At 30.4% G+C, this 26,658-nt stretch overlaps 2 protein-coding genes across 4 annotated transcripts; one reads left to right on the top strand and one right to left on the bottom strand.

The window, feature by feature from the left end:
* Positions 1 to 980: 980 nt before the first annotated feature.
* On the top strand, positions 981 to 20,406 carry LOC130901436 (uncharacterized). 2 transcript variants are annotated; one of them, XM_057812834.1, is made up of 11 exons: positions 981 to 1,312; positions 1,539 to 2,651; positions 5,619 to 6,489; positions 6,782 to 7,216; positions 8,443 to 8,806; positions 8,890 to 9,445; positions 9,511 to 9,798; positions 9,877 to 10,283; positions 10,738 to 11,007; positions 11,177 to 11,485; positions 12,793 to 20,406. In XM_057812834.1, the coding sequence occupies exons 1-11, from the start codon at positions 1,270 to 1,272 to the stop codon at positions 12,955 to 12,957; spliced, it is 4,821 nt and encodes a 1,606-aa protein (XP_057668817.1). In that variant the 5' UTR covers positions 981 to 1,269; the 3' UTR covers positions 12,958 to 20,406. The 2 variants fall into 2 exon arrangements, with proteins under 2 accessions (XP_057668817.1, XP_057668818.1); XM_057812835.1 differs by having other exon boundaries at positions 1,255 to 1,423.
* A 679-nt stretch (positions 20,407 to 21,085) lies between these two features.
* Positions 21,086 to 26,346, bottom strand: LOC130901440 (protein DDI1 homolog 2-like). Of its 2 annotated transcripts, XM_057812845.1 has the most exons (5): positions 23,746 to 26,343; positions 23,314 to 23,478; positions 23,005 to 23,259; positions 22,533 to 22,940; positions 21,086 to 21,253 (listed from the first exon to the last, which is right to left on the bottom strand). In XM_057812845.1, exons 1-5 carry the CDS (start codon positions 23,969 to 23,971, stop codon positions 21,183 to 21,185), a joined length of 1,125 nt encoding a protein of 374 aa, XP_057668828.1. In that variant the 5' UTR covers positions 23,972 to 26,343; the 3' UTR covers positions 21,086 to 21,182. The 2 variants fall into 2 exon arrangements, with proteins under 2 accessions (XP_057668828.1, XP_057668827.1); XM_057812844.1 differs by having other exon boundaries at positions 21,086 to 22,940; positions 23,746 to 26,346.
* Positions 26,347 to 26,658: the final 312 nt, after the last annotated feature.

Genomic DNA, 26,658 nt, shown 5'->3' with positions numbered 1-26,658 from the left:
TAGTCGCAACAGACAGACGTACATCCAAAATCCTATACTTGTTGATATAGCAAAGACTCTAAACAATGATAATTGGGCTCAAATTTTTACAACTCCGATACTGTATGAAAATAAGACAAACTAATTAACTATGTAAGTTGATATACAAGTCAATATAGAACAAAAATTGAATATAGACGTTGATTGATTACTTGTCAAAAATTTCGCGTAATTTCATACTTCACAAAATTATCCTCGCCATACAAGTTTTCTAAGTTAATTATGATTGTTATCATGAAAGTCGTAAAACCACTTAATTTTTAGATTAGATTTGATATAATAGAAACGAAATAATTATTTGAATCTACTTCATTTAGATGCCAAATTAAATCGACAAAAAGTTAGATAATAGATGTTTATGATTTCAAAATAAGTTATTTACTTGAACTACAGTCCCATAAAAGCCATACACATGTTAGTAGCATGGTTCATCTATGTTAGTAGCTTTCTGTCAAAGCAATTTCTTATAGGTCATCATGAATCAACAATTGCTATTAAATCAATCTACAAACAAAACTTTAGAATAATCTATAATTTAATCGATTATCCAATTTGTGTCGATTATTGGAAGGAAGTTTTCAAATGAATTCGAAAGTCTTCAGCTATTAACTTTGATCTTTTGATTTTAATTATTGTCAGTATATGTTAATGTATGTGAATTAGTATTCACAATTACGTAATTGTAAGAAATTCTTTTGTTAAGTACTTGAAAATAACAGTAACTAAATTATGACTTGAGACTTGTTCGATTTATTTGGTGGTGTAATATGATGTATTATGATGATCGATTTTGAAGTATCGATATTTAAAATATTTATGTCGAATTGGGTTTTTATACTCCCTGAATTGAACAAAATGCTTGGAGGTACGAAATTATTTAATTTTAAGAATCCTTTCTCTAAATTAAATTTTAGAATATATGAAATAATTTGGAAATTGACGTGTCCACGCATGCGCTTAATTAAATTTACATTCCAAGAGGATAGGAGCTTTTTATCCCATTATTATGCAAAATCTTTAAAATACCATAAATCTACAATACCTCCATGTTCAATTACAATTTTCAACACAAAATTATTGAAAATTTCATAAATTCTCATAATCACTCAAATTTTTTCATATTGCAAGTGTTCAATCACGAGAGTGCTTGCTCCACGCAAAGGAGCGCCATTTTCTTAACCTTAAGGCGGGGATATGTGAATTTGTTATTAAGTATGTCTGCCTACATAAATGATACAAATTTCGGTCCAAAAAGTCAGTGGTTGTCGTAAAGGTATGTGGAATTGTTTTGTACATAAATATATATTACAATAGATTGATCTACATCGTAAGCCTTTTTTCCTCATTTAGTGGCTTTGCATTGTGGCATATTCATTATGAAACGGTAAATATTTTTAGAATTACATTATATTTAATTATAATAGTTGATTGTTTCAATTTCTATATAAATTTGACAGTTTGTATTTGTAAGGAGTTGAAGAATTGTTTACTATTCACAGATAGCCAAGAAGAAAGCGGAGTCGTTATGGAAAATGGTCCAAAGGACCCTCTATTTGAAGTCCAGGTGTCTGAGCACACGAAGAATGGAGCAGTTAGCACCGTAATGGCAAAATTCCCTGATTGGAATATTCCTATTAATCAAGAAAATACGACAGAACACTCTAAAGTTGCGAACGTTAATGGTGATGACATTAATTTTGTGAATAACGAAGAAAATTCATTAAGTTCTGAAAGTGACGCCTTAATAATTGATGAGAGTGTTAATAAGATACAAAAAAATAATAAAAAACCTGATCAAAAATTGACATTTAACCCAGAAGAAATTTCAAATAATTGTAGTGAAACAGTGACTCATTCAAATCCGTTTTTTAATGAATCCCTTTTTGAGTTAACACAACTTCATCAAAATAACCAGGAAGATGCGATTAGTAGTTCAGGAAACAAGTTTGAGAAGAATATAAAAAAATATAAGAAGAAATTGAAACCAAAACATCAAATAACAGAATATGCTCAGTATTTAGGACTTCAACCATCAGTTCGGTTCAAGTGTCCCAAGTGTAGTAGGACAGGTTTTGATACTCTACCAATATTACAAGAACATGTAGCTCAGTGTAATGAAGAAAATGTACAAGATATAACACAAAATTGCTCTAGCTCTGGATTTAAGTTAACTCGTAAAGTTTTTCTTTGCTCAGCATGTGGTACGTACTATGAAAATTGGAACTTGTATATACATATGCTGGAGTTCCATAAACGATATATATGTTTATACTGTTTAGGAATGTTTTCATTGTTAGAAGATCTTTGTCAACATATTCAATCTAAACACAATCTTAAACCAGGATATAAAAATACTCTTGATGAGTTTTTTAGTGTTTATAATGAACCCTGCTATATAGCGTGTTGTGAGTGTGATAAATTATTTAGTGAGCAAGACAATTTTTTTTATCATAATTGTGTCGGCAAAAATAAACCTAAGAAACTCCCAGTTAAACAACAAATTACCCCTGAAAATCACGTAACAGGAGAATCTGAAACTAATATAGAGAAGGTAGAACCAGAAGTAACCAAGGAGCAGATAACAGACATTATGGATTCCGGTGTTACTCAGGGTAAGTTATTCATTCAACTGAATTTTTGTTTTAAAAAAAAAACTTGATTATTGCTTCAATTAATTTCTAATAACTACTCAATTTATCTACAGCAAATCAACAAGGGGTATGAACCTGATCCCCTCAGAAAATAATTAAATTTCATATGAAGGTTGTTCATATAGAGATTAAGAAATAAACCATTTTTTCCAAATATCTCAAATGGTTTAAAAATCACGGCTATGTGAAGTTTCCCAAAATCCATCAAAAAAATAGAACATAATTTGAAATCACCACAGCTTTCTTGCAATTGAGCTAGAGATATAGGAGTTTTTTTTGTCCTTTTTTCATTTTTACAAACACTGTCGAAAGTTCTTTTTCCAAAGTGAAAAAACTCACAGCAAAAGTAAACCTATGAAGTCCATATGACAACCAAATTTTAACACATATTCAACTTTATGAATGGTCAGTTGAAAATTTATCTGGCATTTATTCACCTTCTCCACACAAGAAATTTTTGAATACCCATTTCAGCCAAGAAGTAAAAGGGAACGTAGCAATATCATGCTTATATGCCTGCAAATTTAAGTGTATCAAACATATGTTTAAAAATATTCTCTAAAGATACAACATAGGAAACAGTGACAATCCAAAAATGCCCTGAAAAGCTACAAATGGATATATAACCGCTATATATGACACAAACACTTTTTATAACAAAGTACGTTGAGTTGCATATCAAAATAAAGAGCATTTGAAATTGACTAATATGACATTACTCCTATATCTCAAACACAGGAGAAAAGCGATTGTGATTTTTTTGGTGGATTTTGGGAAATTTCACATAGCCATAATTCTAAAAATGTTTAAGGTATTTGAAAAAAATGTGTCTATTTCATATGGAATGACCTTATCATCCAATACACCAGTATTATTCTCTGGTTTAGTATTTTTGTTTTCTATTTAGATTTGTACAAAGAGCTATGGAATGAGTGTTTCTTCTTGACTCTTAGAGAATAGCATGAATAATGCTCCTTAGTAGTTTGTTGGAAATAACTGGATTCTTCCTTTCTATTTTTAGGTGCAAATAGTCTTCTATATTTTTTTATACAAAAATCCTTTATAGCTTATCAAGGAGGAATTTTTTTAATGAGAAAAGCAAGCCCAACAGGGTAAACCCTTCTACACTTCAGTAATTTGAGTGGTGTCGGCCTTGTGGAGATGTCTTTGGATATTTATTTTTAACTTCTGTAGGTTGTAGTGTTCTGAATGACGTGCTGATTCCACAGGCTTGCACTTATCCAAAAAAAGGAGAACCAATAAATTGACATCTGAAGATCTGCAGGTGAACTCTGTGTTCATGAACCACGTCCTCCTGTCAAGTAGGTCTTGCAAAAACTAGGTGGGACTATGTTGATTAGCCCGGAAGAAAAAATTTATTATCAAAGTATCCAATACAGTTTTCATTTTCAATTCATTTCTTCGGTTCGCTTATAGAAATTAAATCAAATGTCTTATCCAAATTATGATATGATTTTATATCACACTCCATTTTTTATCTAACTATTACTTTTGTTAGTTGCTGTTTACAATACTATTATTTCCTATTGACATTATAGCTGTAAATTAAGGCACACTTAAAAATCTTGTATCATGTCAAAAAGACAGTGGAACTCAATTTCTATTCCTTTAATAACTTTTTAACTCACACTCTCTTTAAAACTACGCTGATGTTACAAGGTTCATTCAATGACAATGGTGTGATAAATTATTATGTGAAACAATGAAAAGTTACTAGTAAGTATATAAATACCTATATATAAGTACAAAGTAAATCTTGGAATTACTTGTTCAATGTTAAAAATGCTATTTAAAAGTTACTCTTCCTCTTATATTTGGACCATTTATACATAAACCAGTGAGATTTTAAAACTGATTATTAAGGATTGTGAAGTTCTCAACTAGTGATAATAGATAATGTTTAATATTAATTACAGATTGAGGAATCTATTGTAATAATTGCTCAAAGTGAGCTTCAGTTACTTCTCATACATTTTCAAAAGTGTCTGCGGGAATAACCCCACATTCTACCAAAATACATTGTTTTAATGTCAATTTTGTCAATTTCAGTGGCGATATCCCCATATAAATAAATTCAAAGTACCAATTGTGTGGAAGAGCACCATCCTATTGGAATGTTATTTCCAAATTACCAAATCCTTCTAGATTTAGGATTTTTTTTATTACCAAAAAAGTCTGATGAAATCTAGTTAATAAATTGTAGGATTTAAGAAAAAGTGCAATGAGAGAAATTTTTATGTGCAAAAAAGAGATATCAATTTTTTCACAATACAAGTTTAAAAAACTTAATATGTAATAGGTATTTAATAATACTACATGTGAGTATAGAGGATAGTTAATGTCCTTGCCCGTGGTCTTTCCAAAATGCCAAAACGAAAGGATGATTTGACAAATATTTTGCGTTGAATATTTGTTTTAAAATTATCAAAGTTATCATTGCAAAAAGAGGAGAAAATAAAGATACAAATAATAATTTATAGGCTGACACTAAGTATATGCCCGTAAATCATGGTTTTGTATTATCTCCATCATACATTAGTCAGCAAATGTGTTTATCAAGTACATGGGAGTCATACAGAAGATATGTTTTTAATGTATTATATTGATTGTGTGAATAGTTGGTAGTAATAAAGGTATAACTAATTAGTATTATTGTTTACATTTTTTAATCTCAAGAATGAAAATGAGAAACACATTATTTCTGAAAATCATATTTCTTGGAAATTTAGTAGTAAAGTGTAAACATACGTATACATAGCATATTACTGTATAAGCAAAATTGCTTCAATTTATGAAAACAGTAAAAGAACAGAGTATGTAAAATATTTGATATCTTTATAAGATTATTGATTTTTAAAATATATTTATAATAAATATCAAAAGGAATTATTCATATGTTGTTTTTAGTTGTAGAAAATGCAGAACCAAGCATAATAAATGGTAAACATTTAACAGAGTCCAATAATGATGAAACAGAAATGAGTATAGAAAATGAAGAAAAGGAAGAAAGTAGCCTTTCTAATGGAGCTAATAACACAGAGTCTCAATCACCTAAAGAATCACTTTGCCCTGTATCCGAAAATATGGATGATAATAAAGAAGATTTTGAAGAAAATCAAAGTTTTGAGGATTCCATTAAACAAGAAAATACTGAAACATCTACGGATAACTGTGATATCTCAAATAACAAATCTGATTATCAAAATAACATTAATGAACATCAAGCTGATTATAACAATTCCATGAGAAAAGATGATCAAGAAGTTTTGGACGAATCTGAAGAAACCAGAAAAGTGCCAAAATTGTCACTTAAACTGCCTAAACTAGATTCTTATGAACCAGAACCTGAGGATAGTGATGACAGTGAAAAACTTACTATGGAAGTAGACCAGGTGGAAAGTGATGACAACGAAAATGAGAATGAATTGGAAACAAAAACCAATAACGAAGAACAAAGTACAGAAGAGATTAAGGCAGAAACACAAGAAATTGAAATGCAATCTTCTAAAAAACAAGAAAATCACCATCAAGTTGCAGGTCCTGATATTCCTGTGATTGAGTTACAGTTAGAACAACCTTTGGATAAATTTGATCCTAGAATTTTACTGCAAAAGTGCTTAAAAATGACAGTTCCCACTTGTATTTATTGTAATCATGCAAGAAAAATAGCAGTAAATGGTAAACAACTAGGATTGCATTGTATTGCAGAACATAGATTTTCTGCAATAGTAAATAGTATAACTGCTGAAGAGTTGATACCACAAAACTTTGTTAATAGGTAAGTAAAAAGTGAAAATAATGAACTATATACCAGCAGTCCTGAGTTATACATTTAAATAATTAGTAGTTAATAGATCTACATATAAAAAATATCTTTAACATTTTTAAGAGCAATAATACAATTTAATAATTTTTGCACAAATCTAAATTATTTATTAAAAATAAGGAAGTACTTGATATATAATAAACTTATTATCATTGCTAACAATGTAGTATATTCTTGAATTGAATAATCAAGCCTCATAATTGAAATATTTACATAAATATTTGATTCATTATGTTTGTTTCAGGATATCGGAATGCTTAGATGAATTATCATCAGTCTTCTTCAACTTGGAATCCAGTTTCAGTAATGAAGCAATAACCTTTTCACATCTGTTTGAATGTTTTCAGTGCCATTTTAGCACAACAGTTCACAAGGAGTTGTACCTACACAATCGGAAATATCATTCAAAAAATATGCTGTTGTGTATTATGTGCAAATCAAACTTTTACAGTTACAGTGAACTCATATGTCATTTATGTCCCGGTTTATACGTGTTAGATTATGAATTAACATTTAAATGTTGCATGTGTGTTCATGATGATTTGCCCAGTTCATTTCGGTTGATGGTTCATCTAAGGACAAAACATAATGTTTGTGATGTTTGTTTGGACAGTTGTCATACCCAACATCGGTTATCAAATCATGTTTGGAAGCATAAGTTACATCATTTTTGTTACAGGTATGTTATATGTCTAATATTAGTCTAGTTAGTACCATAAAATTGTTCTATATTATAGTTAATATAATAAAATTACATAAACAATTTAATATTCAATACCAAATTGTTTAAAAATACTACCAAGCTAGGTAGGAATTGTTCAAAAAGATTTCAGTTTAATATTTTAAAAATCACATAATATGTATCCACTAGAATAATATAGAGCCACTTTTGTTGGCATTTGATATGTTTCTTCTTGTCGCCATAAATATGAACTTTCAAAACTTTATTTATCCAAAGAAGCAATCAAAATTGATAGCTATCACTATTTTTTTTATAATGGATTGCTTGAAAATTATAACTTCTTACGATATCTCGATCTCTATATAATTACACTAATATGTAATTTGTTTTATTGGGTAAAATGGTCCAAGCATCATTTTTGGAATTTCTGCATTTATCCCCTGTGTATTTTGCATCTCAGAAATATTATAGATTAATCCAATAGTATCATTTGTCTACACATGATATACCTAATTGATATTCAGAGAAAAAAACTCCCACTACAGTTTTCACAAGAATCTGTCTCTAGTTTCTTATTCGTTTCCATTGAGACATCAGATAATGACTTGGTATTTGTTCCATCATGTTGTCAAATTTTCTTTGCAGCTTATTGATCAAGTTGGAAACTACAACAACCACAATTGTTTTTCAAATCAAAAGTAAAATTTAATAACTTCATCCAACATTTTTCGGAACAAATAACAAGAAACACATATAATGCTCTTTGTTTATTCCGTGAGAAAGTACTTATACCTGCTTTTCGTTAATAATTTACAATCTTAATATTTTAAAATGTAAAAGTATTATCTCACAATATATTACCATTTTCTTTACAAAAGCAAAATACAATATAGACATTTGTGGGTGGCCAAGAGTCTGTTGACACATAGGCCCGTCGTACCCATACAATATAGAAGTTAACTAACCAAAATAGTTATATTCAATATATCTCTTGAGTTTATCTGTCATCAAAGATTAACTCTTGTGATAATTCTTTGATCAACTTTTAGTTCAGTAGCAATCACGCATATTTGCTTAAGTGACATTCTTCATTGTTAGCTTTAAATGCAAGGGAGGTTGAGTATAAACAATTTTTTTTTATTATGTATGTAGTTTTAGGTTTTATTTAAATTGTTTGTATTGTCTATAAAAAATGTTGTCTTACATATTGTTTTTGGTAATAGGTGTGGTATAGCATATAGAAACAAACCAGACATTACAAGGCATTTATTCTGGAAACATGGTACAGAAAGCGTTCTTTGTAAGAAATGCTTACAGAAAAAGTGGCCCCATGTCTACCATTTTTGTATTCCTCCCTCGAGCTTTGGGTGTGATGAGTGTGGATTAACTTTTTCTAGAGCAGTTTACCTTAAAGTTCATAAACGATTACATACAAATGAATATAAACATGCGTGTACGTTTGAAGGGTGCGAGGAAAAGTTTATATCTAAAAAATTGTTGGCGACGCACGAAAGGAAGCACTTTGAACCTCCCGAAGAACCTAAAACAGAAGAAGTTGAACCCAATAAAGATGAAGTAAAAGAAGAGGTATGATTTACACTAAATTGATTATTTAAAAAATATTAACACAAACAAACATATTGTTTCAAAGAAAATTTATCTCATTTTAGGTAGACCGGAATGACCAGGAACTGTTGAAGGAAGATGAAAAGAATGGAGAAAAACCAAAACCGAAAATTGACGTTCTTGAAGATTTGCCAGCACTGAATCTTTCTGAAAGTGATAGTAGCAGCGAATCGGAAACTGAGGCTAATCCTCCAATTAAAAAACAGGACTCTGTAGAACCAAAACAAGAGACTTTAAACCCAGAAACTGAACTGGAACCTCCAGGAGAATTGCCTCCTTTGGATATTCTCCAAGAGCATAAATCAGCTATTGAAATTCCAGAAGAAAACACCAGCATTGTTATGCAGGGCATATGGGACAATTTCAAAAATTATCAAGAGAAACAGCATAAATTGGATATTATGTTTAATGATCAGGAAAAAACTGATAATTCAGAAATATCTGTTCTGGAAAGCGAGAAACCTGATAAATATCTAGTTTTAAGTGAGCATAATTATTGCGCTTCCCCTGATGAGATCACTAAAGATACCACATTGGTTGAAGTTAAACTTGCTCTCACTGAAAGTGTTGATCATGATTATTGCTTTTCCAAACCTGAAGGTATGTGTGTTTTTTTGTTGTGTAGGTTAAATAATTCATAATAATTATAAAATTGTGTGTTTAAGGTTCTGGAAAGGAAGAAGAACCAATTGTTGAACAGCCAATTACTCCCGTAAAGGATGATAAAAAGGAAGCAACAAAAAATAGCTCGTCAAGTAGTAGTAGTGATTCAGATTCATCAAGTTGTTCTTGCGGATCAAATTGCAGTTGTAGTTCTAGTTCAGGCAGCTCGTGTTCTTCATCTGACAGCTCTAGTTCAGATAGTTCATCAGAAGAAGGACGAAAAAGGCAGTTGTTGAAGAAGGAGAAAAGAAAGGAGAGGGCAAAGAAACTGAAGGAAGAACAAGAAAAAGGTAATATCTCAACATTTTTAAATTCAATTTGTCTTGAAAACTTTAGCAATTGTCTTGACAGTTTTGAAATTATTTTAGCCAATAAAGTGGACATAGTATCAGATGCTGTTCCTATTGTTATCGAAACTCCGATAAGGGAATCCGATTTAGAAACTACTGAAAGTGAAACTGACGAAGAATTTTATGATGAAGCACCCCAAAAACTAGCAAAAAAAATTCTCGAAGAAAAACGCCAACAACTTCTCGAATTAATGGGACCAAATAATATTCCGAATGGTTCATTCATAGAAAGTACAAGTCGACCTCCTACTCCACCATCAGAAGTTATAGAACCGGAAGAGAAGAAGAAGAAAAAATCGAAATCTAAAAAAAAGAAAAAGAGAAAGAGCGAGAAGAAATTGGCAGAATATAGTGAACCCATTGTTAATAATATTATATCACCAGATATTCCCATTCCTCCATATTATCAACAGTTTCATCAACAGGTATTTGTTATTATTGTATTATTATTATTGATTTATGCGTATTAAAAACTGTGGATCAAAATATGAGGGGAAGCTTTTGTGAATTTATTAATATAGAATTATAGAAGTTTGTGATTAAATTGATCGATGTTTTTCTTATTTTTATTTTTACTACTGTAGTTCTACAATTTAATAACATTGTAAGGTAATATTTGTGTGTTTTCATCTTATCATACATAGATAACTTTGCGACCATATCTTTATAGTATTTCTAAAATTATTAATTTAAATGATAATAAAATTGGGTGTTCCAAAAAACTAATATTCAGTCAGCAAATTTGATATCAATAGAAAACAAATTATGCATAAATAACTAGAACAGTAGGTGTCATATCTGTTACTACTCAAATTTTTTTTTTAAAGATTTTGTATTTACAATGCAAAAAATTATATTTATTATATTTAATTTTTATAGCAACAACTGCAACCCCAAACGCCATCTATAGCGCCTATTACTTTAACAATATCAAGAAATTCCCCAGTATCCAGTCCATTGCCATCTGTATCTACCCCAGTATCACTAGCACCTTATTCTAAAGTACAAACTGAACCTACTTTTAGTAAACAAGATTCAGTAGAAAAGAACTTGAGGGCGTCGAAACGTCGAAGAGTACCTAATAAATTTTACGGATATTCTAGTGAAGAAGAAGTTGATAAACCTGTATCTAAACAGCGTAAGACCGAGGTTAGTTGTACATGCTCAATATATTATGTTCTATCGAAAATTCTTAGCATTTTGTAGTTATTTTGATACAACATTATATTTTCTTGAGTTAAATTCAAGAATTTTTGAAATAATATACAAATACGGTGAATTGGACATAATACATGTTTATATACTCTTTTATTTGCAGTCATCTCAAACCCCACGTTCACCTATGGTAGTTCCTCCTATAACAATAAAAACTCCAACGCCTACTCCACCTCAACCACCTATTGAACCTATTTCCATCCGAACTGGAACACATCTTAGTGATTTTAGAGTGCAACGTCCCAGACCGAAGCCTAGCATTCCACCTATAAGACTGTTGAGCAGTCGCGGATTAGGCGACGGAGATAGTGAGAGCGATTCCAATGATTCTAGCTCGGATGAGCAAACAACTGTTACACCAAAACCTGCTCAGCCACAATTGTATTGTTACTGCAGGTGTCCATATGATGAGGTTAGTTAATTTTCTTCTTGGTATGGCATAAAATATGTTGGTGAGGAAATCACTCCTTTAGAACGAAATTTATTGGTTACAGTTTATTTTATTTAAATATTTCTTTTGTGTGATAATTTGTTTTGATTCTAAGTCTTTTTTAATAAAAATCAGTTTAAAATAAAATAACGTGTAGAAATACGTTTTGACATATTAAAATATTTTGATAAAGGCCAAAGTAGGTCATAAGGTCATTTTTTTACTGAACTTTTTACTTCTTAGACATTTTTATGTTTTTCGTGATAATTTGTTTTAATTTTAGGTCTCTTTTCTATGAAAATCTGTTTAAAATAACGTGTAGAAATTGACGCCAAAATATTCTCATAAAGACCGAAGTAGGTAGAAACGTAGAAACCTAAAATCAAAACAAATGATTATGAAAAGCATAAAAAAAGGTCTAAGAAGTAAAAAGTTATAAAACATTTCTAGTTTTTGTCTGATAACATGTATAAACATATTTTATTTAGAAGTTAAACGTCGCATCTAACGAATCTCCATGGATGTAATAAACGCGTTTGAATTTATTTTCGTGCGGCTTATTTTTTAATATATTCATTAAAATTATTTAGCATAAAGGTTACTATAATGTGCATGAAATACTTAGGTAACTAACGCATTCAAATGAATGGGGATTAGTCATGGACCTAATAAAGGTTATGGACTCGCTCTATCTATCTTTTTACAGGATGTCAACATTAGAAAAAGATGTTCGAGATAGGCAAAAAGCCAAGTAAAATGACACTTTTTTGAAAATATTAAATTAAATACTAATTAATACTTACTCAATTAATATATAATTATTTTTTTATTTCATTAAAGATAAGACATGCTTTTAAATAAATGATAAATGAAAAAAAGATCTCATGCCAACTAGTTTATTTATAAATTTAAAAAGATTTACGTTATAATATAATGATAATATTTATTAATGCTTCTAAATGTTCTTGATTTTGAGGTCTCTTCTATTTAAAATTAGTTTTTTTTAATAACTTTTGAATGATTCATAAAAAAATGATGTTTCGAATTGCTGCTGCCTTGTATTTGGAACCTGATGAAGAGGTTAGTTGTTACGGGAAAGGTAACTAGACTTCTCCCTAGAATTGCTACTTGCACGCAATAAAAATGGCACAATATTGTCATATTCCTAACCATTTACTCAATACCTCGACAAAATATATTTCGGAAACTTTCCACTACTTTATTATATACTTTTTTATGTTTTACCTATTCTTCTTAATAAAAGGTCTTTTATTATTATTATTTTTAAGGTTTCGGAGATGATTGGATGCGACGCTACCGATTGTGAAATAGAATGGTTCCATTTCGAATGCGTTGGAATTATGGTACCGCCTAAAGGACAGTGGTTCTGCCCCGACTGTCGAAAAAAGAAAACAAGACGAGAGATAATGCAACAACATATGAAAAACAATTAAATTAAAAACTGTTTTGAATTGAATTATGTGATTGATAAATGTTTTAAGAGTAAGTGAGTGGTAAAGAACTTGTAGTTTTTACGTTTGGTTCATTGAATTTGAATTATTATTTTCCCATGGAGCTCTTAGATAATTTGTATAGGCGACTCAAGTTACCTAATATTTTGTTAAAATAAATTTACAATGATTATATCTGAGAGAGTAATTTGTAGTACTATATATATTTTTAGTTTTTGAATTTGTATTAATAAAAATTGAACCTATATTTTCATAGGTTTACAATTATATAAAAACATTGTTTCTAGTACATTATTTGTTGAGTTCTTATACTTTATATGGCATATAGTCTATTTATTGACAATGAATGTAAAACATAATATTTACATTATTAGTTTAAAAAAAATTATTGATTATACTGGTTAGGGAGTTCTAACTAGTCTTTATTATAGTATTAAAGTTTTGATAAATAATTTTTTGTGACTTAGGTATTGAGGAATTATGTCATCTAGAGGCTTCTTTCCAAGGAATACGATACTAGATTATCAGTAAAAAAAATTTAAAACGATCTAATTTATCGTACATAATCTGGTTGAAGGTAATGGTATTTTTTATAATTATATATATTATATAATGTTCTAAGATTGAAATGGAAATTATTAAAAATAAAAAAAAAATTATTTATAAAACAAATAAAGTTTGCTCTGTATGTGGGTGGAAAAGATTAAAATTACAAATCTACATTTTCTCTTGAAAGTAAAAACTTTTAATCATTTCTTCACAAGAAATATCGAGATAAGTATATTATTAATTTATCTATCTCAAATGTATCAGACTTTCAACTTTTTTATATCTATATAGTAAGACTCCACTTAACGCGGTGAATACGTTCCATCAAAGTAGAGCGTACTGAGAAACAGTGCTAAACGAGTCTATTCTGTGTTTCTAATTTTCTGCCTTTTGTCAAGAAGGCATCTAAAGTAGCTTCCATTTTCCTTTCGCATTCTGTCAGAAGTTGTTGATAAGTGAATAAAGCACTAATACCCGTCTTGCAAAATTTGGATCATTTTCAACCAATTGGCCTATAATTTCAGTTATAGTAGTCAATTTTCTTTTTACAAACACCATTGAAAGTTCTTTTTGTTTGTCTTTTCGAAATCACTACTATCAATATTTTTGTTCATTTCTTGCTCAGTTAATTCATGATCTCATCATTAGAGAAACTAGTTGCTGTTTCTTGAATTATTTCTTCAAAGTCTTCCACATTTACCTCATCTCAACTGGTTTGTTTTTCTAATTCAACCATTTCATCCATAATAACAGAATGTCCAATGTCATCGTTCTTACTTAAATCTGACCAAATACTCTTTCATACTCCTTTCAAAGATCTTTCTGTTATCTCATTCCAAGAAAGGTTTATGTTTTCTACAGCATTCATGATATTGTAGTTTTTCCAAAATTCTCTTATTGATTGCTTCTCTTCTCCGTCTCTTTTTTGAAACATCTGCTTAAATGTTCGTCGCAAGTAATAAGCCTTAAAATTGGATATAACACCTTGGTCAATTGGTTGGATTAAGGCAGTTATGTGGCGGCAAGAACTTGACCACTTCGAGTGGAATGCATGTTGTCAAGTCTGATAAACTTGTTGGGTGGTTTGGAGCATTATCAATTAATATTATTGCTCTTTTTTAATTTCGCAACATTTAACAGACGGGCATCGTTATTCATGATATTTTATTAGACTCCCAAGTTACGGGTAAAATTGATTTAGATATGCCTTTCATCGCTCTTGGATTTTTGGAGTGATAAACTAGTAGTAGTTTTATTTAAGTAAGTTTAATTTGAAATCTCCGCTTACATTACCACTCAGTAGAAGTGTTGAGTGATCTTTTGCAGCTTCAAATCCTCATACTCGTTTCTCTTCACGGGATAGAAATCTTTATTTTGGCATTCTTTTCCATAACAGGTCTGTTGCATCAAAAATAAAAACCAATGTTGGAGTATAGTTTCCTTGTTGAATTATTGTTTTTAATGTCGCTGTAATCTTTATGTTGTGAAGATTATTTCTATGTTTAAATCATTAAACCATCCTAGACTAGCAACGAAAGTTTCAGTTATATCACTTGCCTCAGCCTGAATGTAATTAAAAATTCTTCCAGTTTTTTCCATTGTGATAGATTGGCTTATAGACAATCATTTTTCCATTTTTTCAATAATGTTATTTATAAAACGGTTAATTCTAGTTTGACGTAGTTGCAGTTACCAATAACTAAGTATTTTTTCTTCAATCTTAAGAATTGTACTTATTATTGAGGTTGCCAAATTCAGTGCAGCACTAATTTTAGATTGACCTTCACCGGAATCTAATCTTCTAATCACTTGCATTTTAGTGTCCAGTCAAATGCTTTTTTTGGTTGCTTTCTTTTTATATTTCAATGTAGTAATCGTTATAGTATTATATAAATTTATACACTTACAATAATGTCAACAAATGTTTCAATTAATAAAAATGTGTCCTTACAGCACCGTACCTAATCAACACAACTACATACACTGTTGATGTGATATTTGGAAACCTAGCGCTAGCGATTTCGGGGAATTCCAGAGTTGAAATAAAAGAGCGCTAAACCGAAACAGCATTAAGGGGGGTCTTACTGTATATATTTATAATGAAAAACATTCTATTATTTAACTTGAGTCGTCAACTTAATAATTTCTTGTGATACATTGTCTACGCTTTCATTATATTTGATCATGTATTATGTCTATTATATTTTTGTGTTTAAACACTAAACTACTGCTTCAGAAAGCAACTTGACGTAATTTTTTAAATATAAAAAATTCAAATATTGTAATGGTGGTTTTTATTGATCTATATAGTCTTATGTACAGTACGTTTAAAAAGAATTGTAATCGCTTCTTTACTGTTTCACATATTCATTACAAAAAATTTAATTTTTAGATACTTTATTAATTTAAAATGCAGTATTGAGAAGATATTACGTTCTTTAATAGTTTAAAAATAATGAGAACATAAAACAGATTAAATAATAAATGTAGAATATTGTTTTGATAATTGTGTTAACTAATATTTCATTAACTAAATATTCAAAATGTCCTTCACCTTTTGTTTGGCTATATCAAAGTATTTTGTAAAATGCATTCAGATAATTTTGAACTGGTGTATAAAAATCTTATTGAAACTAGTTACATTCTATTTGGATGGGTTGAGGATTTGGGAATGTTGCTATTCCAATAGTGTTGATTAAAAATACCATTTAAAAAAATGTTTGTTGTGTAAAAATAGTATTAACAAAAGAATCTTGCATTATTTTTTTTCATATTACTATAACTCTCTAACTATAAAATTATAAACAAATTAATATGCAGCTTCTCTTGAAGAAATTCTTCTAGTTACTCTATCTACTATTGACTTCATTTCTCCATGTTGTTCCACTCGGGATTTTTCCTTTATTCTTAGATCTTTCAATTTTCGCTCAATAAGAGTGTAAATAAGAATATTTGGGATTTCTTGATAAACATAATTTTTTTACTCTTTCTAAATCATTGACCTTATCTCTTTATATTGTCCCACTTGATTTTTTTTCTGTTTTTTGTTATTTCATTGCGTTTATTTTTGTCCTGTTCTAATTTTCTGTTGGAATTGCTACTATTCATATATTTTCGTTTCCATTTATATTCGGATTAATTTTTGTTAGTAAAACTAATAGAAAACATTTATTTTCTTAAATACTGTATAATAATATTCTTAACTTTTCGAACATATTGTGGTAGAGAATGATTCACTAGGTACAAATTTGTCTAAAATAAAGCTGCTTGATATAAACCACAAACATACAAATTGGATATGGTTTCTTCTGAATTCTAACTTATTCCATATTGAAAATAATCTCTTACTATATCAACAATATCAATTATTATATATTGACTTGCATGTGCCTAAATGAGACCTGATAGTCTAATCTTTTCCATTTGTTGCAACATATTTTGTAAAGTTATCACTTTAAGCACAAATATCATCAAGAATTTGGTTATTGTAAGCAAATAAGTAAGTAAGCAAATTTTAGATTGTTTCACTTTGAAAGTTCACCGATTTATGTTTCATATTGAAACAAATGTGAATGGAAAATATTGAGATTGGTGTCTTCTTTTAGTCTTATAACAACATTTCATTTCGACTTGTATGCAGCTCCACAAATAGGCGTGAACATTACTGTTCCATTTTACTTGTGATTACATAGACTTATGGGTACAGGTGTTACTAAAATATACTATAACAAATAAAAAATTCAATACTTTCATCGTTACATCGATCGATTGCAATGTATTTCCATCACTTTCTTCCTCTAATACTTTGTTTAAATGTTGCAACAGCAAGTTATTGTAGTAGTTTCCACATCCATTTTATGGTAGGTTTTACACCCAAATTTGGTGTTAATATGCCAATTTTTATAGTGATTCTCACTAAATACATTGTTTTATTTCATATTGTTTGGTGATTTACAATAAAAAAAGCTTTAACAATATACAGAAATTCAATAGTTTAACAATAATATAGAATTTATCGTTTAAATATCACCTTATTCAATCAATAACAATATTAATTTTCCATACTAATTAACAGTTGAATTAAATTCCTAAGAAAACATTTTATTATTAGGTCAATATTATCTTGTAATTGAATAGCAACATGATCGTGTAAATATACTTGAATTACTTAACTTATTCTTCCCTGATCAATCACAGATTCTAGAAATATGGATCATGTTTATTATTAATAATTTATTGTTTCCATTTCTTTTTTCTTTCACACAATTCTTTCAGCGAAAATTTCTGAAGAATATTTTTAAGTGCGACTACGGCCCTCAAAGAGCCTTAGTTTCGTCCACCACATTCCTCAAGTCATAACGGTCCAACGCTCGGCGTGTCCATTTACTAACACCTAGCTCCTGAAGATCCTCTTCGACATTATCTAGCCGTTATTTGCACGGTCGCTTTCACACGTCCCCTTATTTCCATTGAGTATTTTCGATCACTAGTGTTCCCAGGTATACATTTTCGTACTTAACCGGCCTACTTCGAAAGCCATTGAAAATTGAAAATTTTTCATGTTAGGTATGAGTTTAACTGAGGATATTATTTTTGACTTTTCCGGAAGTGAAATTCAGACTTATTTGTATAAATAATTAAAGTAATGTTGACTATTCACTCTGGCGGAGTTCTAATGACTTCCTAAATAAGACGCTAATTGCAATATTTGTCATGGAAGCAGTAGAAAATATTTTATTTCAAATTCATTTTGGATTATAAAGTATGAAGTCAACTTTTCAAATTTCTTCATTAAAATCGTCTCAAGTATAGTTTATATAATTAAGTAATAAATAAGTGTTTAAAATTTGGTATTTGTATAAATCTTTATTTGACACTTTTGAATGTCTTACTATTTTGATAACATGTATATAGAAATAAGTACCTGTATATAGTAAAATTAGACTTGTACGGATAGTTGGAAATTAAAAAAAAGTTAAAAGGCAGGTAGCCAAGGAATTTTCATTATGCTGTATATTCAAATCTAATCGAGAAATGTGATTAATAATTAGTTAACAAAAAAAATGGTTAGGTTAAGTGATTTTACTACAATTTCTTATGGATGTGTGATAGATCATTTTTTATAATGTTCATAGATTTTAAGACTTTATTGTCTTGCAAATTTAATTTCCAGCTGATTTGTTCAGAAGTGGATCAACTTTATATTGCTCTTGGTCTCACATCGGCTGCTTTCCATTTAAATCAAAACTCAGATTATTCTCACTTGTCATGACTCAATTCAAAGCATGTTCCTTTTCAGTTTCACAAGTGACAAGACCTAACTGAGTTTTTATCCACAATCTGCACAAGCTTGAGATCGTGAGCTTTAGTGGTTTTTGTAAACTCTGATTAGAAGTGGGGTTGAGGACATCACGTTATCAGATCTTGTCATCAAAATAAGCATAGGAAGAATTATGGATAGATGATATGATATTATCACCGTATTAGGAAAACAATGGATGGAGCTAAAAAATATCTATACCTAACACTGGATGAAGAAAAAATTGCGTATATTTGCTGCTTTCCATTTAAATCAAAACTCAGATAATCTCACTTGTAATAATTCAGTCCAATGCACCTTCCTTTTCAATTTCACAGGTGAGACCTGAGTTTTTATCCACAATCTGCACAAGCTTGAGACTGTGAGCTTTAGTGGTTTGAACTCAGATTGAAAGTGAGGTTGAGGATATCACGTTGTCAGATCTTGTCATCTAAATAAGCAAATAAGTACAGATTACCGAATTATTGGAAACATTCATTGATGTATTGAGAATATTAACTCACAGGACGGTGTTCCTTTTATTCAATGAGCAGTGACGTGATTATTTGAGTATAAGATAACTGAGTGTCTCAGCTCACTTGAATGTAAATGGAAAGCAGCTATCAATTTGTACATTTAACATAGAGGAATTTTTTGAACGAAGCATATCAAGTGTTAACAGAGGAACTTTTAGTTGGAAAGAAATTTAAATGACTCTATTTTCAATGAAACCTCAAAGCTTTAAAATTTACGACAGAATCGAGCATAATGACTTCAAATTCCAATGGCGGTCAAATGTTTGAAGCTGCAGCATTGACCATAAGCATATTGATATAATTGAACAAGCTTTGTAGCTTTGTTGAATGCTCCTATTAATTATGAAAGTTTACAAAAAAGAGTAAATATAAAGGAAATATTTTGAAAAAAAGAATATTTTAAAAATGGTATATCACTATTGGTGCTTTCCATTAAGCGTTCACGTCGTCATGATGAACGTTAACGACGACCGTTCTCATGATGTGAGTCGAACTGAGCGTTCAATGCAGATTGCAACCATGAGAATCTATCTCATTATTTGATGCGGTATGGGATATTATGAGTTCTATTAAAGCATTCTTATGACGCTCTACCAAATATTTTACTGTCTCCGCAGAAAATATTTTGATTACTTCAATGTAAATTAGTTCCGCTAAAAATTCAATGACTTACAAATTGTAACATAACCTCTTAAAGCTTTTGCTTTATTTTTTCTGTGATTCCATTTGTTAATATTTATCTCGAACACACTAAACGCCTCGTAATCCAATCCACTTGGGTTTACAATTATACCAATCAGGACTAATTGGAACGGGAAATATAGTGGTCGTGATTGTCGTAAGTGCTTAGTGGAATGCAGCCTAAATAAGCCAATGTGTAATTAAATTTAGAGTTAGCCGAATAATTATTGTATATGTGTAAATAGAGACATACAATTTTGATTTTTGGCTCTCTGGGAGGAACGGTAGTATTAGTTTTCAATTAGAAGTTTGACAAAACTTATCAATGTACATTTCCGAAAATCTAAATATATTCAGTAAATACTATGGATTGTTTTTATAATCAATTGCCTCAATAACCTAAATCGTGTGAGATATTGTTTAGAAATTATAATTTAGCTACAGGAACAGCAAATATTTCGGTCAAAACTGATAATACCAACATTAAAATTTTTTTTGAAAATTTCAATAATTTCTTCTCTATAAATATTGATCAAACAATTGAAAAAAACTTGAAATAGAAGTTGTATATAAACTATCCAAAATAATTTTTTTCTCAAACCATGCAAGTACCCTAATTGAATAAAATATTTAGTACTGCTTTGACCGTGAAAGCAATATGTCCTCCAATAGCGAAGATGAAGTTATAACGATGTTTGTTTATTTACGATTGAGAAGAAAACGAAAACGCTATTGGTGATATCCTTATATGTATTTGGCTATGGCTTATCGTTCTATAATACTACTGGCGGCCTGCGATGCTGACGGTTTATTTACACTTATTGATATAAGTTAAGCTGGTCGTAATAGTGACGGCTTCAAGTTACTGATTAGAAAGAGACGGAACCATCATTATAAAATACATTATAAAAATTAATTTATGTAAAACAGTGTATGCAAAATGAAATAAACAGTACGACTTCCATTAAATATGTTATTGAAGTATTCTAAAGTATAGTAGATATTATTCCAAATTAATACATTTCTAAAATAGAGAAATAAAGAATTTGAAAATGTATAACAAACATATATTGAACTATTTTGTGAAGCTATTTGCTGCAATAACATTTATTTGAAAATTAATGATGAGTGTTTGAAGGGGTTTATTTCTTGTTTCTTTTAGTACTGGATGAAGTTGTAGGGAGGGATTTGTTTTCTCGGAATCTTTTTCTCTCTGAAAAATGGATAATGTTAATTATGGGGTTACAAATAACAATTTCTCTGGGATCTAAAACGCAAATGTGAGTTGTTATTTCTAAAATAGTGGAAAAAATAGGCGGAAGTACATCATTAAATATCCTAATAAAATTTTGTAATTCCAAGTAGACTGAAGATACCAGCCAAGAAAAAGACTTGCCGCAAGGCTCTTCAAAGATATTTAGATGATGCTAACCTGCGTATTTAACGTGATTTTGAGACTGCAAAACTGGCCAAAAATATTCAAAAAATCTGTAATAATAATTATTCCTAAACCAGGAAAAGATCTAACCCATGCATCTTTGTACACACCAATAAGCTTGTTACCCACCATTTCAAAACTTATTGAGAAATTGTTAATGCAACGAATTAATCTCAACTTAGACATAGTTCCACAACATCAATTTGGTTTTTGGCAAAAATACTCAACAATTCAAAAGTGCCAACGAATTGCGCATGAAATAAACATAGGTAGCCCTAGAAAAAAAAAAGTATTGTTCAGGAGTATTTTGAGACATAAGTCAAGCTAGCTATTTAAAATCAAACAGACTCCTTTTTTCAACTTACTGGAATCAGACAGACTCCCAGTCTCTAATTAATACCATAACAGGCACTGTTATTCTCTCGACCAACAAAGATCCTCTAGTAACATCCTCTAATCTACAAGAACATATATTCGAAGTAGAAGAATGGCTCAAAAAGTGAAGAATAAACAGTAACGAAAGCAAATCGTAACACATAACAAATAGGCCTTAAAATGAGAGAATGTATTGGTTACTAAGCAGAAAATCAAAATTGTCTTTAGAAAATAAAATCTTATTGTACAGGACTGTCAGCATTCCAATCTGGACTTAACAACAACATAGAGCTATGGGACTGTGCCAGCTAAGATTATGCGAGCACTTGTCAATGCTCCCTATATGTTTCAAACCAGATGATACACGAAGACCTTCTAATTGCAACAGTACAAGAAACAACATAACAGAGAAGCCTAATGCGTTACCAAAGGCTGGAATTAAATGTTAATCCCCTACTCCCTTCATTGATGCAAGGAAGAGATTAACTAAAATGAGGTGTTGAGGAGATTTCTTATTGGAATCTCATCAGGACATATGTGAGGTTATTTTTTCATTGTAACCTTCAAGTTAACAAAATAGCCTATAGAATTATAAATTGATTATGAATATTGAAGGTTTGTGGAATATACAGTGTGTCTGAAATATTCAATTGTAAAATAGATGCAGTATACAAGTAACCTTGTTCGGTATTTTTCATAGTAGTCTCCTCCTCCTTTCTGGACCTCAGAATAATATCTTCTTCTGATAAACTACTCAGTCTTGCACAATCTGGCAGTTCACTTTCAGGTAAAAATTTTGTTTCTGTACCAGTGGTACCAATTCTCAATACATTCTCTTTGAGATCAATGCAACATTGATGCCTTTTTAGCATATCCAATCCAAGCAGCATATCCATTGGTTGATCTTCTAATACAGAAAAACTAGTTGTAAGAAAAACATCCTCTATTTGGATTTGTACCATGTGGATTCTTCCTATTATCTTTTGTACACCTACTCCTTTAGCTATACCTGCCCATCGAGTATCAACTAGACGCATCAGATGGCAACGTTCTGCACAATGGCTAGACATTATTGTTGTCTGTGCCCCTGTAGAAAATGATTTTTAGAAAACTATTAATCAATCAATATTTAAACAAAAGTATTGACTCACCCGAATCAATAAATGCTGTAACTGGGTGTCCATTTACTTTACAATTAATATAAAGCATAACTACAGTACCAAAAGATTCAGGATTATGTTCCATAGCTGCTTCCATATTTGCTTCAATATTTTTTTGTCGTATTTCCTCAGCAATGAGACGCTGTGCCTCTACATCAAAAGGATCAGCTTTCATCATTCTCAGTCTCTGTTCTTCAAGTTCTTTTCTTGCTCTATTTTGTTCTTGCAGAACTATTGCAAATGTATCTTAAAAGTAAATTAAAAGTAACAGAGAGTCAGTTCGATATGTTCAATTCTTACTTATGTTACCACTAAGGAGAGCATCTGCTAATCTAGGATTATTCTGTTTTAAAAGAGCAAGCTGTTCAGGATTTGCAAGAAACATTTCTCTAATAAGTACAGGATCATCTTCAACTCGTCTACTTCTACTATTGGAAATTTCTATACTGCTGGCGTCAAAATTTACTGAAATATTTGTGTTAAATATTAACGTTACAAATTATTCCAATTTACAAATTCTTGATAAACAAAAGTACATTTTTTTTTTTGGTTTTTCAAGTTGTACGAGTAATTTGTTTATTAAAATATCTTATACTGTTATCTATGTAATAAAAACAAAAAATATGTTCTAAAAATACTAATGATAGAGAAAAATTATAATCATAGTGAAACACAAATTGATTCGTTTTGAATTTATATATGAAAATACAGTGGTATTTATTACGTTCATACCAGATAGTATATGTTGAAGAGTGACACTATCTCCATCCTTAATTCCAAGTTCTTTCAGTGATTTGGCATTTTCCATCAAAGGTCTACCTTTCAAGGCTATTGCAATTTCAGAAGCCGGAAAACCAGATTCAATCTCGCAGAGCGCTTTAAAATTTTCCAATTCTAAATCTTCAGACACGTCCAAATCAAATGTAAAATCAGTCATAGTGGTTACTTTTACCTTCATTTTATGTATTATCTAGCAGCAAGAGGGTATCTTTAAATATGTTTAAAGTGTCTAAAGTTTACTAAAGATTTTTCTTTTCATATATTCTTTACCTAATTTGAGATTAAAATAGTTTATCTTAAACAATGACAGTGTCTTGTTGACCCAATGAATTAACGTAGAATGAATTACAACTTGACCATAGTCAGTATCATGAATGATTTTTTCTGTGGTGTAGCTTATGCCTCATCCACAATTTCATTTCTTGCCGCTGGCTTTCTAAAACAAAAGACAGCGGCTTTTTTTTGCTCCCTACAACATAACCTGATTCGTGTAGAAAACAGATTTCGAAGCGTAGGAATCCGAGAAAAAACCTATATTATAGTATAGCCTTATGCAATCGCCTGTAGTTCATTCCGAGCGACGAATTTGACCACATATAAAATTATTTTTAGTTAAGAAATTGTACCAACAAAGTTAAAAATGTTAAGCTTTAAGGCAAGTGAAAGTAAAAAATCGAATAAATTCTATTCCCCAATCGATAGATGAAAATCGATACAAATATATCGTCATGTCAATAATATAGACAATAAGTGAGGTTATATCATTTATTGTTTCATTCTATAAGTGCCAAAATTTTTATTTATTAGTTAGTAAATAACTAGTGCATTCAATTATTTTTTATGTTGTTCTTAACACATATTTTTGGCGTTAAAAAGTATCATAATTACTTTACTTTCGTTTATAGATGAGGATTGGTTATTGTTTATCAGAGATGCTAGGAATAAAGAATAGCAAATAGTATTCATATCGTTTTCTCGATACTCTTCTATCTCACCTATTCAGACTCTTTGTGCGCAAGCGTTGCGACTGTAGTAAGAGAAGCTCCACCCCAGGCTTATAACAAAGTTTTTCTAACCATTTCTGGGTCATATTTCGAATCACGCACGGTCAATTTTTTTCATTTGTTATTATGAATTATTCATATGTATGTATATGAAATTATTTTAAATAACTAAGGATTGTAGTTATATTTTCAAAATGTTTGATTGTTACATTCAATATTTAACATCTATAAATACAATTGCGCTTGTGAACATGCGCTATTCTCGGACATGCGCATAGTATTTCCAGTTCAAACTATGGAGACAGATGTATGTATATCTGTACAGTTGGGGTTGTCATCCTGTTATTGAGAGTATATTAATATACAACCATAAACGAAACTGTTAGATTCGGCAAGAAATAGAGTTTGACTCGGCAACGCAGGTATAATTGAGAGAATACTTCTAATTAACATATATATTCATCTCATATATGTAATACTTTTGTATGGACAGTTCCTAAGTGAAACAAATAGTGTATCGTTCTCTCTCTCCTCCGAGCGCTTCAGTTAGTTGTGCGTATGAAGCAGGCGCACGGGACGTTTTTTCCCATATCAACTGTTTTTATAGGAGTATTACATGTTTGATTCGTTATTGATTCAGATATTTACAGAGTTGTCTAGTATGAAATTATGGCGCAAGTGTGTCTAAATTATGAGATATTCACAAAAATATATTCAAATATGTATTGAGTTCTAAAAAGTAGTTGTTGTCATAAAGTATTGCTAAAATAAATAATACCAATATTTAATATTTATAATTTTATGTTGAAATGGTGATTATGCATCAACTGGCAAAGCTGATGTGTTTGCTGTTACAGCCTATTTGGTGTTGTAAAAAAGTTTTCTTGATGTGTCATGTGTTGTGTACTGTGATGTACAGCTTGCGGCATTAGTACGTTTGCGCATGCTGACGCTTATTCTCAACTTCTATTCTCTGCATTCAGATCATTTGATTTTGACGGAACCAAGAAAACTACCGAAGAATTAGCTCACAAAAAAGTAATGAATATCAATCAATCAAGTTCTTATATATCATGTTTTGAATTTGAAATTTCCACCGAAAATTGAACGTAACGTTCGGAAATATTTTTAAGGTTAGGATCCTTAGGGTCGGTATTACAAAGTCCGTTTGACCGTAGGTTGAGATTGAACTGTTGGTTGAAGCCGAATTTACGTATTTTAAACGTTAGCCAGGTTGGCTCAACTGTAACGAAAGTTCAGTTTGAAGTGTCAACTGAGAGTTGAAAGGTACTTTCTAACCTTAATTTTTGTTTACTTTGGCTTGCCTTTGATGAACTCAACTTATATATTATTTTGAATTAACTGAACCATTTGAACGATGTTGTCATCATCTTCCCCCGAAATTTCACGAAACAAACTACTTTGGAAAGATATTAGTAATGCTGATTCATCTGATTATTCTTTTTTCTTTGCAATTCATGTTTTTGAATTTATATAATATTGAAACTGCACGTGGAAACTTCAAACAAAAGTATACTTCGACGTCTGACTGACTCTATTTGGCAAATGTCACTTCAGTCCGCTTTCATTGGTTAAAATTGAACTCTCAGTGCAACCAACGCAAATATTTCAACAGAAAGCTCCGGTTGGCCAACGGATGGTTCCGATGTCGTCATCATCTTCCCCCGAAATTTTACGAAACAGGCTACTTTGGAAATATAGTAGTAATGATGATTCATCTGATATCTGATTTCTTTTTTTCCTTTGCAAATCCTCCCGGAAAATGTTAGTTCACTCGGATTTGATTGATCAATATTGAGCTCTAAGTGCAGCCAATGCAAATTTTTCCGGCTGGCCAACG

Source organism: Diorhabda carinulata, chromosome X (assembly GCF_026250575.1).
Source record: "Diorhabda carinulata isolate Delta chromosome X, icDioCari1.1, whole genome shotgun sequence".
NCBI classification, from domain to species: domain Eukaryota; kingdom Metazoa; phylum Arthropoda; class Insecta; order Coleoptera; family Chrysomelidae; genus Diorhabda; species Diorhabda carinulata.
Note: the sequence above shows the minus strand (reverse complement) of the source record. Positions and strands in the feature narration are given on the sequence as shown.